Source organism: Protopterus annectens, chromosome 12.part0, assembly GCF_019279795.1.
Source record: "Protopterus annectens isolate FY-2018-M chromosome 12.part0, PAN1.0, whole genome shotgun sequence".
Lineage (NCBI taxonomy): Eukaryota > Metazoa > Chordata > Ceratodontiformes > Protopteridae > Protopterus > Protopterus annectens.
In genome coordinates, this window is record NC_056746.1 from 389,134,675 (window position 1) to 389,149,782 (window position 15,108).

Consider the following 15,108-nt stretch of genomic DNA (forward strand, 5'->3'; position numbering starts at 1 on the left):
CTTCGAAAGCGCCTCACTGAGTACCGACGAACTGGCGACTAGCTTAGGAGAAGCATCGTCGGCAGCTTTGGACTTATGCGGTCTGTCTCTATCTTTATCTTTACATTTTTTCTGAAAGTTGGTAGTTGGGTGGCTTACCGAAGCCATTTCTGGATAATTGAACCGAGTACCAAAATATTTGGAAGCATAAATGAACCGACGACGAATAGTACGAGGTTTGAATAAGGCACAAAACTGACAGCGAGGTACATCGTGGTCTGGGCCTAAGCAAGGAATGCAGTACGAATGAAAATCTTTATGAGGTATTTGCTTTCCACAAGAAATACAATTATTAACTTTTACTGATATCAGTTTAGAACAAGAAAAAGGATCCCCAATGGGGTACTTAGCTTAGATGAAAACTTTGGATCTGAAACTCAAAAACGAAAATTTCAGGAGTCAGCTGACCGGCACTTGTGAACTGCTAGTGATTCGGGCACCACACGGCAAGATGGACTGATGTAATGGCGTCGGCTGCATGTTTTATACCCCTGACTACCTGACGTCATGGAAAATGAGACAGCAACCGACGCAAGACCCACTATTTTGATAATCAGGCTGACTGAGGGCTACTGCAAGCAGATAACCCAAATGTGATGACTGCAACAGTGAAACACAAAGAACATCTGGTATAAGCATCCACATACAAACTATTTATATCCTGTATCCACATACAAATTATTTGCATCCTGTAACATTTTGGAGAAATATGTTTCAGTTGTTGTGAAATAAACTTTTTTTGATACACTCTTTAGATTCTGTGGTTGCTCCCTTTCTCTTTTTGGTGTACTCATTCCTGGTTTTAAAGTTCTTTTTAGTACACCTGCACCTTGTTGAAGGATTTGTTTTTTTGTAATATGGGTCATTTTCACAGGGTTAATATTTGCTGCTCTAACACCTAGATGGCTTCCAGAAATAGTCAGCCTTTGTTTAGCTATAGTGTTAAAGTGTCAGTGTCTCAGCCTCTGCACGGTTCCCATTTGCATAATCAGTCCCTGTTCTACTAACTGCTCTTCACAAACCATTGTACGATTGTTCTGTTATAATAAAAGCACCTGCTGACTACCTATGTATGTTTCTCTATGCAGAAAGTGGCGATCCTAAGAGTCCATGTCGTTAACTTTAATGTCTCTCATTCTGGTGAAACTTTGGTGAGCTCCAGCTTGCATCAAGTCTCCACAGTTGTCCACACCTTTAATGGCTAATGTTTGCAAGCATCTGGTGTTTTCTTGGTGGGAGATCTGTGAGCCCCAAGTTTATGGATCCTTTCTTATTTTTTCTTTTTTCTGTCTGTGGTTGTGATGGAGCTGGTTCTTTTGTATGGTGACTGCAGACTGCTCACGTGTGCAGCCATTGTTCTTGCCCGGGGTAGTCCTCAAAAATGTTTAGCAAGCAGTGGTATCATTCTTTGAGATGTCTTACCAATATTAGTCACCCCTTTTCAAGACAATTAAGTGGGAAACATGACCAGTGGGAGTGCTCCCCTTTCCCAAGCAATATAATACAGAGATGGTACTAAAGATTGCTGGATAAGAAAAAATAATAAGAAAAATGACAAGTGCTATCGTCAGTGTCGTTTGTGGACCTTTTATAGCTGCACATTCTGGAGTGGCATTTGCAGGCCCTTGAATGCATTGGTTCTCCTTGGTTGTCCTTTAAGTGTAACTTTGGTATTCTTCAGATCATTACTAGTTCATTACTTGTAGGTTATTTCTTTGTTCTTTTATGTCTGTGGTGGAGTCAGTGTCTTATTTTCCTATCATCACATTCTTTGATGACCTATTGATAGAAATAAAGGTTCATTGGGTGGCATTGCCTCTGCCTGTGGCTGCCTGAGTCTGTTGCTTATTTTAACAGGTCTCACGCCTACTTTGTAGGGGATTTCTTTTGCTTGTTTGTCCTTCTTTGTTACTGCATTATCCTGCTGTGCGTGAGTAGCACAATGTGCCTACAACTGTGATGCTTGGATAAGATTGATATAGGTGTTCTTGATGGATGCCTCTATGAATTTCACTTACATAAGCAGTTCATGGATCCTGATTAATCATAGACAAAGCACATTCACTCTAAATCTGTTAAAGCATCTCCAGATCAGTTGCTTGAGTTATAGCATGGATTTAATAGACTTTGACTCAAAAAGACCATACCCTATGTGGTTATGAGCCTTTCCTGACAATATTTTTTTCCTTTTTTTCTAGTTTTGCATTGAGGTTGACAGTGAGTGGTGCATTACTCACTTGGTCAATGACATGAACTTTAAGGTTCTAATAACCTTCGTCCTCAGCTGTGTGCCAGTCTTATTGATTTTTCATTTCCTTTAATCTAATGTCAGACATATGTTAAGTGATTCTTCTTCTGAGGGCATTCTTCCCAATATAAGATGCTTTACAGGCAAATGTCTCACAGGACCTTACTAGGCAGCAGGCCTGTGACCTTCATTCTGTCACTATGTGGACTCTAATAGCCTAATGGGTATGTATAAAACTTCAGGAAGTAAAGTCACTTGCTTATCAAGTCTTGGGCCTTTGGGATCTGCAACCACAGTGGCTTTAGGGGACCCTGACTTTGGCTGCCTTTAAGACATCTTGTAAGTAATAGCTTTTTAATCATATCCATTTTTATTATAATTTTTAATTATACATAATCAGCATTTGTCTGATGTTACCTTACATTTTTCTGAACATGACATATATAATCTAATTGTTTAAAATTAACTTTCTATGGTATGGTACCTTGCTGGCTAGGTACCTTGCTGGCTAGGCTTACGTAGGCCCTTGTCCTAGTACCTACCTATGAACCTATGAACTGTATTTATCTTTTTTTTTTTTTTACTTTTATGCATACATCATTTTATGTTTACTGTTGTTATACTTTAATTAATTCATTTTATTTGTTTATTTGCTTATTTGTTTATCTGTTTATTTATTTTGCTTTTGTTTACCAAGTTTGTCTGACTGGGTTGGCCTGGGGAGAAAAGCTCCAAAACATTACAAATATTTTTAAATAGACATTCAGTAATATATTAAAACAGACATTAAGTAATGTACTCTAATAAATTACACATACAGTTGCTAATTAGATTACATTCATACAGAATAAATGCAACTATTACAGTATAAAATATACTTATGCATTAACAGATGTTGAACATCAAATATTCATTTTCTGATGCCCACATATCTTGTTCAGGGTCATGAGGGTCTGATATACTCATCAGATGTACTTTAGGTAAAATACCAGATTTTAATTTAATTTTGAACTTGAATGTATTGCTGGGTATTGTAATTAAAACTGGATCTATCATGGTAGTTCATTTGTGGAGTTCATCTGCCATTTAAGTTGCCAAATTTAGGAATACATTTTGGTTATTAGATGAATGGAAAGTCATCCAATGTCAGCAGCATCAGCTGTTCAGCAGTGAGACATATCTATTAGATGACAGGGATGACATCCTGATTAAGACCCAGGAGACCCGGGTTCAATAAGTGCCTCAGGCATTTGCTGAATTTGGTTGGGAGGAAAAGGAATTATGAGGCATTGTCAGATTTCTTGTTCATGGGAGTATGCAAATTCCCAAAACACACCAATTATATTGTGGCTGTGATTAGAGAGACAAAGCTGCAGTAGGTGAATAGGCTTAGCAGTGACACATTGTCACACAACTGGAGACATTATCCTTTTGAAGCCTTTGCATGCCTACCTACATAGGTGACATCATCCAGCATATCAGAGGGGAGGTAAGGATAACAAAAGAAGTCCCCACATGGGCAGCATACACACTACTGTAGGCAGCCATGTTTGCTGTTTCCCACCACATTTAGGCCATCCCATTTCAGGGACAATATTAGGCAAGCTACTCAGTCAAGGTGGTCCCATCTGTGATGGTAGTACCAAGTAAGAAAAGGAGGGAAGCAATATTGTAGGGGGTTGCCTGGCAGATGATCAGTGCTTAGGGAACCAAAAAATGTTTAGTAGTACATTTCTCTTCTCTGAGGAATGCATGGTTTGCCCATGCAGCTGACTCACCTTTGACTGAGATAAGGTTACAGTGTTACACTGAGAACTCAGGGTTGCTGACTGCAGCAGGAGACGAGTCTTCAGTCTGCATATGTGTACATGTGAGTGCATGCTCTATTGCATGTTGGCACACTTTGTACAAGATATGTGAAGAAAAGCACCTGCAAGAGGATATGCGACTTAACAGGATCCACTTCAGTGCTACTCATCTAAACTGATGTCTCAACAATTTGCAGTGAAAAGGGTGAACTGGGTATGCAAGGCTTGGCAGATTTCTTGAAGGTATAGGCAAGTATGCTCTGAAATGTACTCTTTTCCAGCCGAATGAGTAGTTCTTTTTGATTAGAAAACTGTGAAATGAATATTGAGGTAAAAAAAAAAGTTTAGCTCACTCTGTGGCATAGACTGATAAAGCTCTGACTGTGCAGTTGATGACCTGAGTTTCATTATTTGATTAATGACTCAAAAGCTAGAAGAGCTGGCAGGGGTAGGGTGGAAGGGAGCAGCAGACAATGGCTCTGCCATTCTGCGGTGAACAGGATTGGTGATTAAAGTCCATCCAATATCATTAAGTAAGAAGGTGCTTAACTGGCGACTAAAGGGAAGAACCAGGATTGCTGGCTTGAAACTACCAAGCCCATTATGGCAGCTCTCAAGCATGTGCACTAATGACTCTGACTGCCTGCTGTATTTATTTATCTAAATTTCTGACCTAATATCTGAGTTGCAGTAATCCTTGTATGCCTTGTGCTCAGACAAGAGAATTATGATCCAACATTCCAGGAAAATCTGCTAGCACACCATAGTACTGTCAAATATTTCTGAATAAATCAACAAATAAACTAATAGCATGTTCTATAAAGGTAAAATTTAGTTTAGTATAAGATTTTCTGTTTACCTGACATCACAATGTTCTCTCTAGACTGTAGTGGTATATCACACTAGGGCAAATTTTAGCTGCTGGTACTACCTATAATGTTCTTTGCTTCATGCAAAGGTCTGGCATGCAGATTATAAAATCTGTTCACATAACTTATAAGTTACAACAAGCACCAGAAATTAATGTAATGTTTTCATATATAACACATGCTACCCTAGATAATTTTTGACCTCCAGCAACCATTGAAAAGTTTGTTTCTACAGCATATTAATTTAAGCCAAGAAGTAGAATGGTTTTATTAACACATAGTGATTGTTGCATCCCATGTATAATTATATTCTTCTTCTACAACTATAAGCATCAAGTTTAACAAGGAAAATAATTATTGCACATGCAGCAGGTTTCATTTTAAGTATCTTAAACCACAGATGTCTCAGGCAAAATAGAGTAATTTCACAAGCAACACTTGGAATGGAAGAATCACTTTACAAACCTGCAACAGTAGGCTTGCTGGGTTTCAGCAATTCCTAACAGAAACTTTTACTGCATCTTTGTCTTAAAACCCATCTAATTTGTTTGAGCTTTCTTACAATTGAAAAAAACTAGTAGCATTTTCAGCTAAACCTATAAGCGTCTGTGTGTGTGTGTGTGTGTGTGTGTGTGTGTGTGTGTGTGTGTGTGTGTGTGTGTGTGTGTGTGTGTGTGTCTGTGTGTGTGTGTCTGTGTGTGTGTAGTTAAAAGAATGCATTTTAGAAAGAAAAATGTGATGCTAAACAGCAGACATTACAACTGTTCTGTTTACTAAAGTTCTGTTAGATGTGTATGTCTTTTGCAGGTGAGTTTAATCTGTATGTATTGTTTTCTCAACAGCACTTTTGCTATTAATATTTAACATCAAAGTAAAACTGTGTTATCCCAGCAGGTGGCAGTGTTTCCTAACAGCTAGATATTTCTACTGTCTCAAAGCTATAGCTGTAGAATGGCTGCAACAATTCTCTAGTACAACAGGTAGCAATAGAACAGCATTGCCCTCGATTACAAAACAGACAAATACAAAATTTAAGAGATATGCTTCCTTACTTTAATAAAATAAAGATATGTTCTTCTGCAGTGACCTGCGCATAAAAATATTGTACATTAGCTCAATAAAGCACAATATCTCAACAGCATTCAGCTGAAAAGTACAGATGAAAGATGGGTACCTCGTCTTTGAAGATGAAATGAAACACAAAGCTCAGCATCAGTAAGAGTGCTGAAATGGAAGCACTTTGATTTGGGTGTATTTTGGTAAAACAGGTAAGCGAGATAGTCAAACATGCCACAAAGAACTGGATATAAAGGAAATGAAAAAAGAGCAGGCTACTGAGGCAGGTGCTGCAATGCTGATCACGATCTGCGCTGAAAATGATGGTCTGAATCTGAATCACAAAGTGTCAATCAAAGAACTTACAGCACCGTGTTAGAGGGAGAACTCTAAACCTGTAAAAAGAGTGGTGTTCCTGTCTACTTATTTAGTAAATGCAAGTCTGTTATGTAAAGTACAGGGTTTACTATCAAAATGTGGAAAATCAAAATAATTTTCCACCTTTTGATAGAGCCAGTTCGCCGAAATTGGTAATAATGAATTACCAAAATTTCAGAAATGATAACACAGAATCAACATTTGAACACCGGAAGTTCCAATGTCGAAAGTCTGTGTTACCGGTAATGCTTTTACAGGGGGGCAAGCCCCCCTGCACCTCCACACCCCCTGCACATTATATAGTCCAGCTACGATGTCATACTACAGTGAGAAAAGAATACAGTTCCAGATCCCCACTATAGTGCAATCTGTTATCAGAATGTCAATTCCACATTAGTGAATGCACACTACTATTCGCTAATGTGGATTCAAATGTTTTCCAGATTGACATTAAGAAAACTTGAAAACAGCCTTTCAACCTTCACACCTTCACATAAGTGCCAATCTAAATTTTGATAGTAAACCAAAGTACAGTTGTGTAGGTGCACTTAATCATATTAGCAGATGTTTGAATGCTTCACTGTTGTAACAGTATTGCCCAAGGCACCACAACGGGCTAGCTTCCAAAAGCCTTGGCTCCTTCCACGCCTTCACTCTGACTGCTAACTGGGCAGCCCTGTGGAGGGAAAATCAGCAGTCAGAGTGCAGAATCTTCAAGACTTTCTTGCCCAAACGTTAAGCAGGAGTGTTCTCTTCCTGAACCACTAAAACAAGAAATAACAAACAATTTTATATCCCAACAAGTAACTAAATACAAAAAAAAGGGAATACAAAGTGCAGCAGTGAGGAATTCAAACATCTGCTGTTAATGGGAAGTGCAATTTACACAACTGTACTATAGTCATCATTCAGACTACTGCAGTAGCCTTTAGGATATGTCGGTTGATTGCCAAAGCCTATCCAACCTGGGATGAGGAAGGATATGGATACAGAATCCCCTGGAAAAAATGGTCCTAGCAAAGCCTGTCCTGGATCTAAAAAAATAGTTTGTGTTATCTCTTTAAAGCAAGAGGTTCCCAGTTCGATTCTCGGTTGGGGTGGCTTCTGTGCAGAGCCTGCATGTCCTCCCTGTATTCTTGTGGGTTTCCTCCGGGTGCTCTGGTTTCCTCCCATGTTACAAAGACATGCATCTGGAGCGTTTCTCCCTGGTCCTCTGCTGAAAATTGGCTCCTTCCAAGTCGGCTTTTCCCAATAAAGACATGTTAAATAAATAAATAAATGCAAAAAGCTTCATTAAAATGTGTCAGTCAGAAGGTGAGTTGTCAAAGAGTATTCACAAGCAGCACACTTACACTCATATACACAGTCCTCTAAACACAGTAATGCACAAGTAGCACACTAAATTCCTATCAGAAAAAACTTCTTATAAAATTCAATCTGTCAAAAAAATGGCAGATAAGTTGTCACACAGTGAAAAAAAGCACTAACATACCCCATGACAGTTCCTATTCAAATAAAAAAGCTTCCTGAGACTAAACTTTTACATAAAAGACATAAAGTTTACACACAGCCCCCAAGACAGTCAAAGCTGAAAATGGTGCTCCCTGATAGAAAACTTCTGATATTAGAAAGATACAGTTTTTTTTAAAGGCAATAACATAAAATGCCAAATAAAGTAAATACCAATTTTTTTTTAAAGGGCAAGGGGACTTATCTGCCAGAAGTGAGGCTGAAGGCCGGCTACTGTTCCTGTGAAGCCTCTGAGCTGGTTCTTCACAAGGCAGCAAGAAAACACTGAAGATTCTTTACTCTGAGTGCTGACCTTTTCTACACAGGACTGCCCAACCAGCAGTTAGAGTGAAGGTATGGGAGAAAGTGACAGACGTTTTAGAAGCTGGCTAGTTGGTATGTCTTGGGCAAGACACAACCCATATAACCTAAAGGCTACTTTAGCAGTAGGAATGATGAACATCAAAAATGTCTGATGGAAAGAGCTATTTCTACATTCATCAGGAAGAACCACATTACCTTGGGCAGTGGGATGGCACAGTGATTAAGATCTCTGCCTTATAGCTCCTGGGTCTAGCCTTTAACCCTAAGAGTGGCCTAATGGTTAAGGTGTTTGCCTTACAAGCACAAGGTGCAGGGTTTGAGTCTCACAAGGGATAATTGGCTAAGCTTAAAATGGCTCGCAAGGACAGTTAGCTTAGTACCAATCTATGAACCTATCTATGAATCTCTGGTCAGTGTGGAGTTTACCTGTTGTCCCAATGTCTGGCTTATGGTTTAATACTGGTCTCTGGTCAGTGTGTGTGAAGTTTATTTTATTTATTATTTTTATTTTACATTTGTTTACCGGGCTAGTCTAGCTGGATACATGTCCATTTTCAGTAGAGGCCCGGGGAGAAAAGCTCCAAGAAGAAGGTACAGATAACATAATAGATGCTAAGAAAGTAAAAATTACTATAGGCTTTACATATATTTGAAATAGAGATAAAAATAAAACAATTGGCTATACATGTAGTTGAAATAGAGAATAAAAATACAACAATTGGCTTTACACACTATATAAAACAGGCACAGAACTTAAGTAAATAATCTCACATGCTTCAATTGCAATTGTCGTCCTAGAGGGAAGTGGTGGAATTCTGGGGTGGTACAGGCCTGAACTTTTTGTTAGTCAGGTTTGGTACAGGGGCACAGCCAGTGTGACTTGAGGAATTCTTTGAGGTGTTTTTTGAATTGGTTGAGTGAGGTAATAATTCTTAGGCTGGTTGGGAGGGAGTTCCAAAGCCTACCAATGGAGTTGGTGTAGAGAGCATCACCTCAGAGTTATTAGATTTGACGGTTTGTACCGGACAGTTTTAGAAGATCTGAGGCAGGTTAGGTTGGAGTAGGGGTAAGTATTTTATTAAGTGAGGGGTGTTGTCTGGTTGGTTAATTATCTTAAATGCCTCAGTGAGTTGGTTGATTTTGAGAATATTGGGCAGTTCTAACCATTCAAGTGCCTTTAGATTTAGGCAGTGGTGGGTTCGATAAGGCGTCCCTGTTATGAATCTGGCTATATGGTTATAAGCTGTAGAAAGTTTATTTAGCTCAGTCTTGTTGAGGAATGAAAATATTGGGGAGGCATAAAGGAGGGTTGAAAGGAGATGGGTGCGAGCTATAGTTAGTTTGGTGTGTGGGGTTAGGAAGTTATTTATTCTGTACATGGAGCCTAGTTTCTTATTGACAGAGTTAATGGTTAAGCTGATGTGTATGTCAAATTTGAGCTTGTGGTCAATGGTCACACCAAGTAGTTTGGTGTGGGAGACAGGCTCTATGATGGTTCCATTGGTAGAGATCACGTGGAAAGTAGGGTTGTTGGCGTTTGGAGGTTCTTTACCTTGGCCGATAGATGCAGAGGGAAAAAATAGCAGTAACTTGCTTTTAGTAGGATTTAGTAAAAGTTTTAAATCTGAGAACCATTTTTCAACTATAGTAAAGCACTGCTGGGTTGAAACTTGGAGTTTGGTGAGGGAGATGTCTGAGCAGATCAGGGTGGAGTCGTCTGCATATTGAATACAAGAGGTTCTAGGGATGACTGAGTGAAGATCATTTATAAAGACAGAGAAGAGAAGGGGACCAAGTATAGAGCCTTGGGGAACACCAATGTTATTTGGGAGTAAATCGGATAGCTTGTTTTGCCATTGGACGGCTTGTTTTCTACCAGTGAGGTAAGCATTGAACCAGCTGATAGCGAGGTTACTAAGACGTAGTGTTTTCAAGGTGTGGAGCAGGAGTTGGTGATTGACCATATCGAAGGCTTTTGACAAATCAAGAAAGAGAGCGGAGGATATTAATTTGTTGTTACGGTTGCTGTTGAGTGAGTCCACGAAAGAGAAGGGCAGTGGTTGTGCTATGATGGGGGCGAAAACCATGCTGGGTGTGGGACAATAGACTATTTAGGGTGAGGTAGTTTATGAGCTGTTTATGAACACACCGTTCCATAATTTTGGCTAGTGGAGACAGTATAGCAATGGGTCTGTAGTTAGATGTGTCTGTAGAGGTCCCGCCTTTGTGAAGAGGGATGATATAGGAAATTTTCCAAATAGAGGGAATGGTAGCTTCCTCATGTCTTCCTCATGTCTGCATGAGTTTCTATGAGTGTTTCAATTTTCTTCTTAAAATATGCTTGTCCTTGTGGCACAGGTGATGGCTGAAAAAGGTCCTTGGATATAACCTTAAAGGAAAGGAGACATAGTTTCTATCTAGTAGACTTTACAGAAAACCCACAGCCACAAATATTTTTTTCAATGCTGAAAGTATTCACCTTCCATTTAACCGAATTATCATCTTATGGAGAATTTTTGGTAGTTGAAAGAAATGAGTAGTGTTGATGCCTTGTAATAAGGGATGAAATTGTTAGCACCTGTTAGGAAGGGGTTATAACAACATCCATACTGTTACAAGCTTGCAGAAAAGTTGAGAGGCAATATAGCAAAGGTAGTTTATTTCTCCAGGAGTATTGCGGAGGTAGAGTTAGGGATGGATTAGCTAAATCATTTTATTTCCTTTATTTATTTTGTGACTTAATATAATGATTTTTCTAAACCTGAAAGAAATAATACTGAACAGTTGGCATATTTTGTAGGCAGATATTGATTTGAGAATGATTCTTTTCACATCCCATTTTCACATAATAAAAGATATTAAAATTTGCAAATATGTTCTCCTTTAAGATTTGTCCACAAAACAAGTGACAGACAAAAACAATACTTATCAGTGTATGCAATGATACTACTATATGTCGATTTATTTGTAAGGACACTGTTCTGTCAATTAATCAATGGATATTTAAAGTTAAATCATTTTTTTACTTGCACTTTAACGAATGTGATTTATGGCATTAGATACTCTTGTTAGCCTTTTGTAGATCATAGGTCAATCTACACATGCTGTAGCCTGTAAAATTGAGGATACAGGAACACATACAGGGTGTTAAACATGCATGCTTACTTATTTTGAATCACCATTCATGAGCCACAGCTTTTTATACTCACACTCTATACAGTCCAATGAGCACTGGGGCAAGGGAGTAACAACCTCAGCGGTGCATATCACAGCTTAGTTCTATGTGCAGCCAGCTACTGCATAAGGCTAAAAAGATAACAGATGGGGAAAGAAAAGGCACTGTGTGTGTGTGTGTGTGTGTGTGTGTGTGTGTGTGTGTGTGTGTGTGTGTGTGTGTGGGGAGGGGGGGGTGTTTTTATTGTTTTTATGTCTTCTGCATGAGAGTGTGTGTATACATATGCGTGTGTGCATTTCTGTCTTCTGCATGAGTGTGTGTGTGTGTGTGTGTGTGTGTGTGTGTGTGTGTGTGTGTGTGTGTGTGTGTGTGTGTGTAGGGGGTGTTTTTATGTCTTCTGTATGAGAGTGTGTGCACACATATGCATGTGTGCATGTTTTTGTGTTTCTGTCTTCTGCATGAGTGCGTGTGTGTGTGTATGTGTGTGTGTGTGTGTGTGTGTGTGTGTGTGTGTGTGTGTGTGTGTGTGTGTGTGTGTGTGTGTTTGTGTGTGTGTGTGTCTATGCAGAAGTATGCACTTATCTGTTTTCCTATTGATCTGCTGGCACTGTAGCTGTGACACTGCTACAGCAGGACTGAAAAAGATAATGGGGTGCAGAGCAATGCAACCTGTGCATTCTAAATTCTGCAGGATATACTTGTTAGTATGCAGGCTTCCTAAGAGTATAGTCATAATGGACGCAAACTCATACATATACGCAATACATCTCACAAACACACACACATGGAATCATATATCTTGAGTGATGTACACAGCATGGCAGGCTGTACCACAACAGAAGTTGTTACAGTCTGCTCCCTAGCAAAGACATACAGAATAAAACAGATGCACAGCAATGCATCCATATCAGACATCACAGATTAGGGTGGGACAAGTAAATGCATAGATACACAGCTGCACAGATAATATACATGCACACACATACACACATCATGATGTCATATAGTATGTACAAGTAAATGCATAGATTGACAGATACGCACACATACGTTTTGCAAGTCAGCTTTTCCCTACTAATTTTCTAATATTATTCCTTTAGAATCATTCCCCAGTTTTATGCATTTCTTTTTCTCACAGTCAACAGCTGAGCATGCAGTACATATATTGGCTCCTTGTGATCTTTGGCTTCCCATTTAGTTATTTATTCAAATGGAGTCACTTTATTCTGTAGGTTATCACTTCTCATGCCATACAGAATGCATAGTTAGTTGTTACATTGTGATTCCAGTTGCCTGCTTTTATTGAACCCCCCCCCCCCATGTCCATTCCTTTTTATTTACATTTTTGGTTGCATTTCATTACTAGCTAAGAGTTTCAGTTACTACTGTCACTCCATTTGTACGTTATATGCTGCTGGCATAGCACATTTTTTTTACGTAACAAAAAGATGTTTAGATTTTCTGGCAGTATAATCAGAGATAAAGAGAAGGAAGGGTCTTCAGCTTCTGCTGCTTTGTTCTCCAACCACAGATCCCCCAACATGTGGATTAGAAACTCCCTTTTCTAGCAGCAGTGGGGAAGTTTGGACAGTGTCCTGATTAAACTTCTCACAGCCACTGTTAAAAGCTATGCCACTTCTCCTCTGAAAAAGGGCCAGAGAATTGATATGCTAAGCTATTTCCTTTCCCTCAGCAAACATCAGTACTACAAATCCACTTTTCAGTAGCCCCTGCAGAAATATATAGATGACTGCCTGAATAGCCACACCATCAAACAAAACTAGACACTGCTCTTGATAATTACTAGGTGAATACTACTTTAAACAATTTCAGAAATAATTTCTAACATTGTCAGGCATAAAATGTATCCAGGGTTGACTACCACATGTAACAACTCCAGAAGACAAAGATGTGTACTTACTTTCTCCTGTCATGACTCCTTGTGTATACCTCTTGGGAAGCATCCCTGTGTAGCCATAGAAACTGGATTGCTGCACTTAAATGGAGACAAACACATAAGAACAAGTAAGTAATAGCACTCATTAGTTTAAATGATACATTACAAATGCATGGTCAGTCAGTTTGTGTGCTGTTCTTCAGGCTTTGACATTACTAGACCAGGATCTGCTTGAAAGTATTATAGCTAAGCAGTATTGCTAATTCATTTTTCCTTTATCTCTGGACGTGAACTAGTAAAGGTAAACAATGATTCATTCAGGGATTGATGTAAATAAGGATATGCCTAACTTAGCATAATTAAAATTTAGTGAAAGAACAACATAACAGGTGCAAAACAGATGAAAGGAAGAAAGACCAAGAGAGGATTTCATTTTCATGAGTCTAAATAATGTGGTTTTGCAAATCACTTCAGGCTTAGCGCAGAAAAAAAATCAATGCCCTGTAAATGAGGCAGACTGATGATAGTATACATGATAGGCTCACATTTTTTTTAATAGAAAAACAGGAAGGCATACCTTGTTTGCATTTTACTACACATAACAAGTGTCCTACATATGTGTTTATTGCCATTGTCAAGTAACCTCAAAACTCTTTTTTTCACTGACAGAAGCGGGGCAAACCAGGGCAGTATTAAGATACTGAATTCAGTATGTAGAAAGATAAAGTCCTAACTACATTCCAGATGACAAGGGTCTGTTTGATGAAGATGTGGATAAGGGAAGATGGCCAGTTTGCTTACTGAGGGTAGCAAAACACTCTGATCACTGCAATACCAATGTTATACTGACGGAGGTGTGCATCATGCAAGCTATGATCAGGGACTTACTTGCATGTTGCACCACTAAACTGCTTAAAGTAGCTTTCACAGCACAACTGCAGAAGTGCACATGAGTCAGGAAGGCATTGTGGGCTACTGCTATAAAGCAAGTGCACAGTTTCAGACACCTAGAGCTGCAGTGAAGCTCCACGTCATGAATAATGCAGCTATGGGGAAAGGGACATGTCTGGTCTCAGGACAGTTAAGGTCCAGACCTTAAATGTGCATGTCCCTGGTCTGTGAGAGGTGAAACCAGATCATCAAGCCACTGACACAAGGGTATTCTCCATCCCTGTAGCAAAGCAGATATGGAAAAGACTGCAAGCCCCCCCTGCACCCCCCACACCCCCCATAAATTAAATATACAAAGTCTGAGATTGCACTACCTTGAGGAATAGGGCAAACTACAAATAGACAATGAATATTCATGCCCCCATCGGTATGACTATTACTTTACTTTTCACCGATTGTCGGATGGTGGGAGGGGTTGGGGTGGGAGTTGCTATTGCGCATCCTGTGAGGTACGTTTGTAATACAAAGCCAATCAGGGTACAAACAGTCTTCCTTTCTGCCTGAATTATGGCTCCCTCTGGTCAGTTCGAACGCCAGGTAGCAGATGGCTACCACTGCCTGCTGAGCAAATGGACTCTCAAAACAAGTCGGGGAGAGTGAGGGATGATGGTTAGTAGACACTTATGCAAAAAGCAATCCATGTCTTAGAGAACTGGGACATCCTCCTACAAGGAAGCAAGTTCTGCTGTGAGATACTTAACAGTTCACATTGGTGTGTGGTGCTTCAGAGACAGTCAGGATTGTACAGTTATAGCATTTCACATGATACAAATTCTTCATACACTTCTCAAAACTTCTAAATTTAGGTAAAATATCAAATATGGTAGAGATTTCTTCTGTTTTATCAGTTATAT

At 39.3% G+C, this 15,108-nt stretch overlaps 1 protein-coding gene across 4 annotated transcripts in view; it reads right to left on the reverse strand.

The window, feature by feature from the left end:
* Window positions 1-15,108, reverse strand: part of SLC29A4 (solute carrier family 29 member 4) — an 838,710-nt gene that overhangs the window by 211,571 nt on the left and 612,031 nt on the right. For all 4 annotated transcript variants that reach the window (XM_044089484.1, XM_044089483.1, XM_044089482.1 and 1 more), the window contains one exon: window positions 13,328-13,402. In XM_044089484.1, the coding sequence (XP_043945419.1) occupies window positions 13,328-13,402 (75 nt within the window). The remainder of the gene's footprint in view (window positions 1-13,327; window positions 13,403-15,108) is intronic.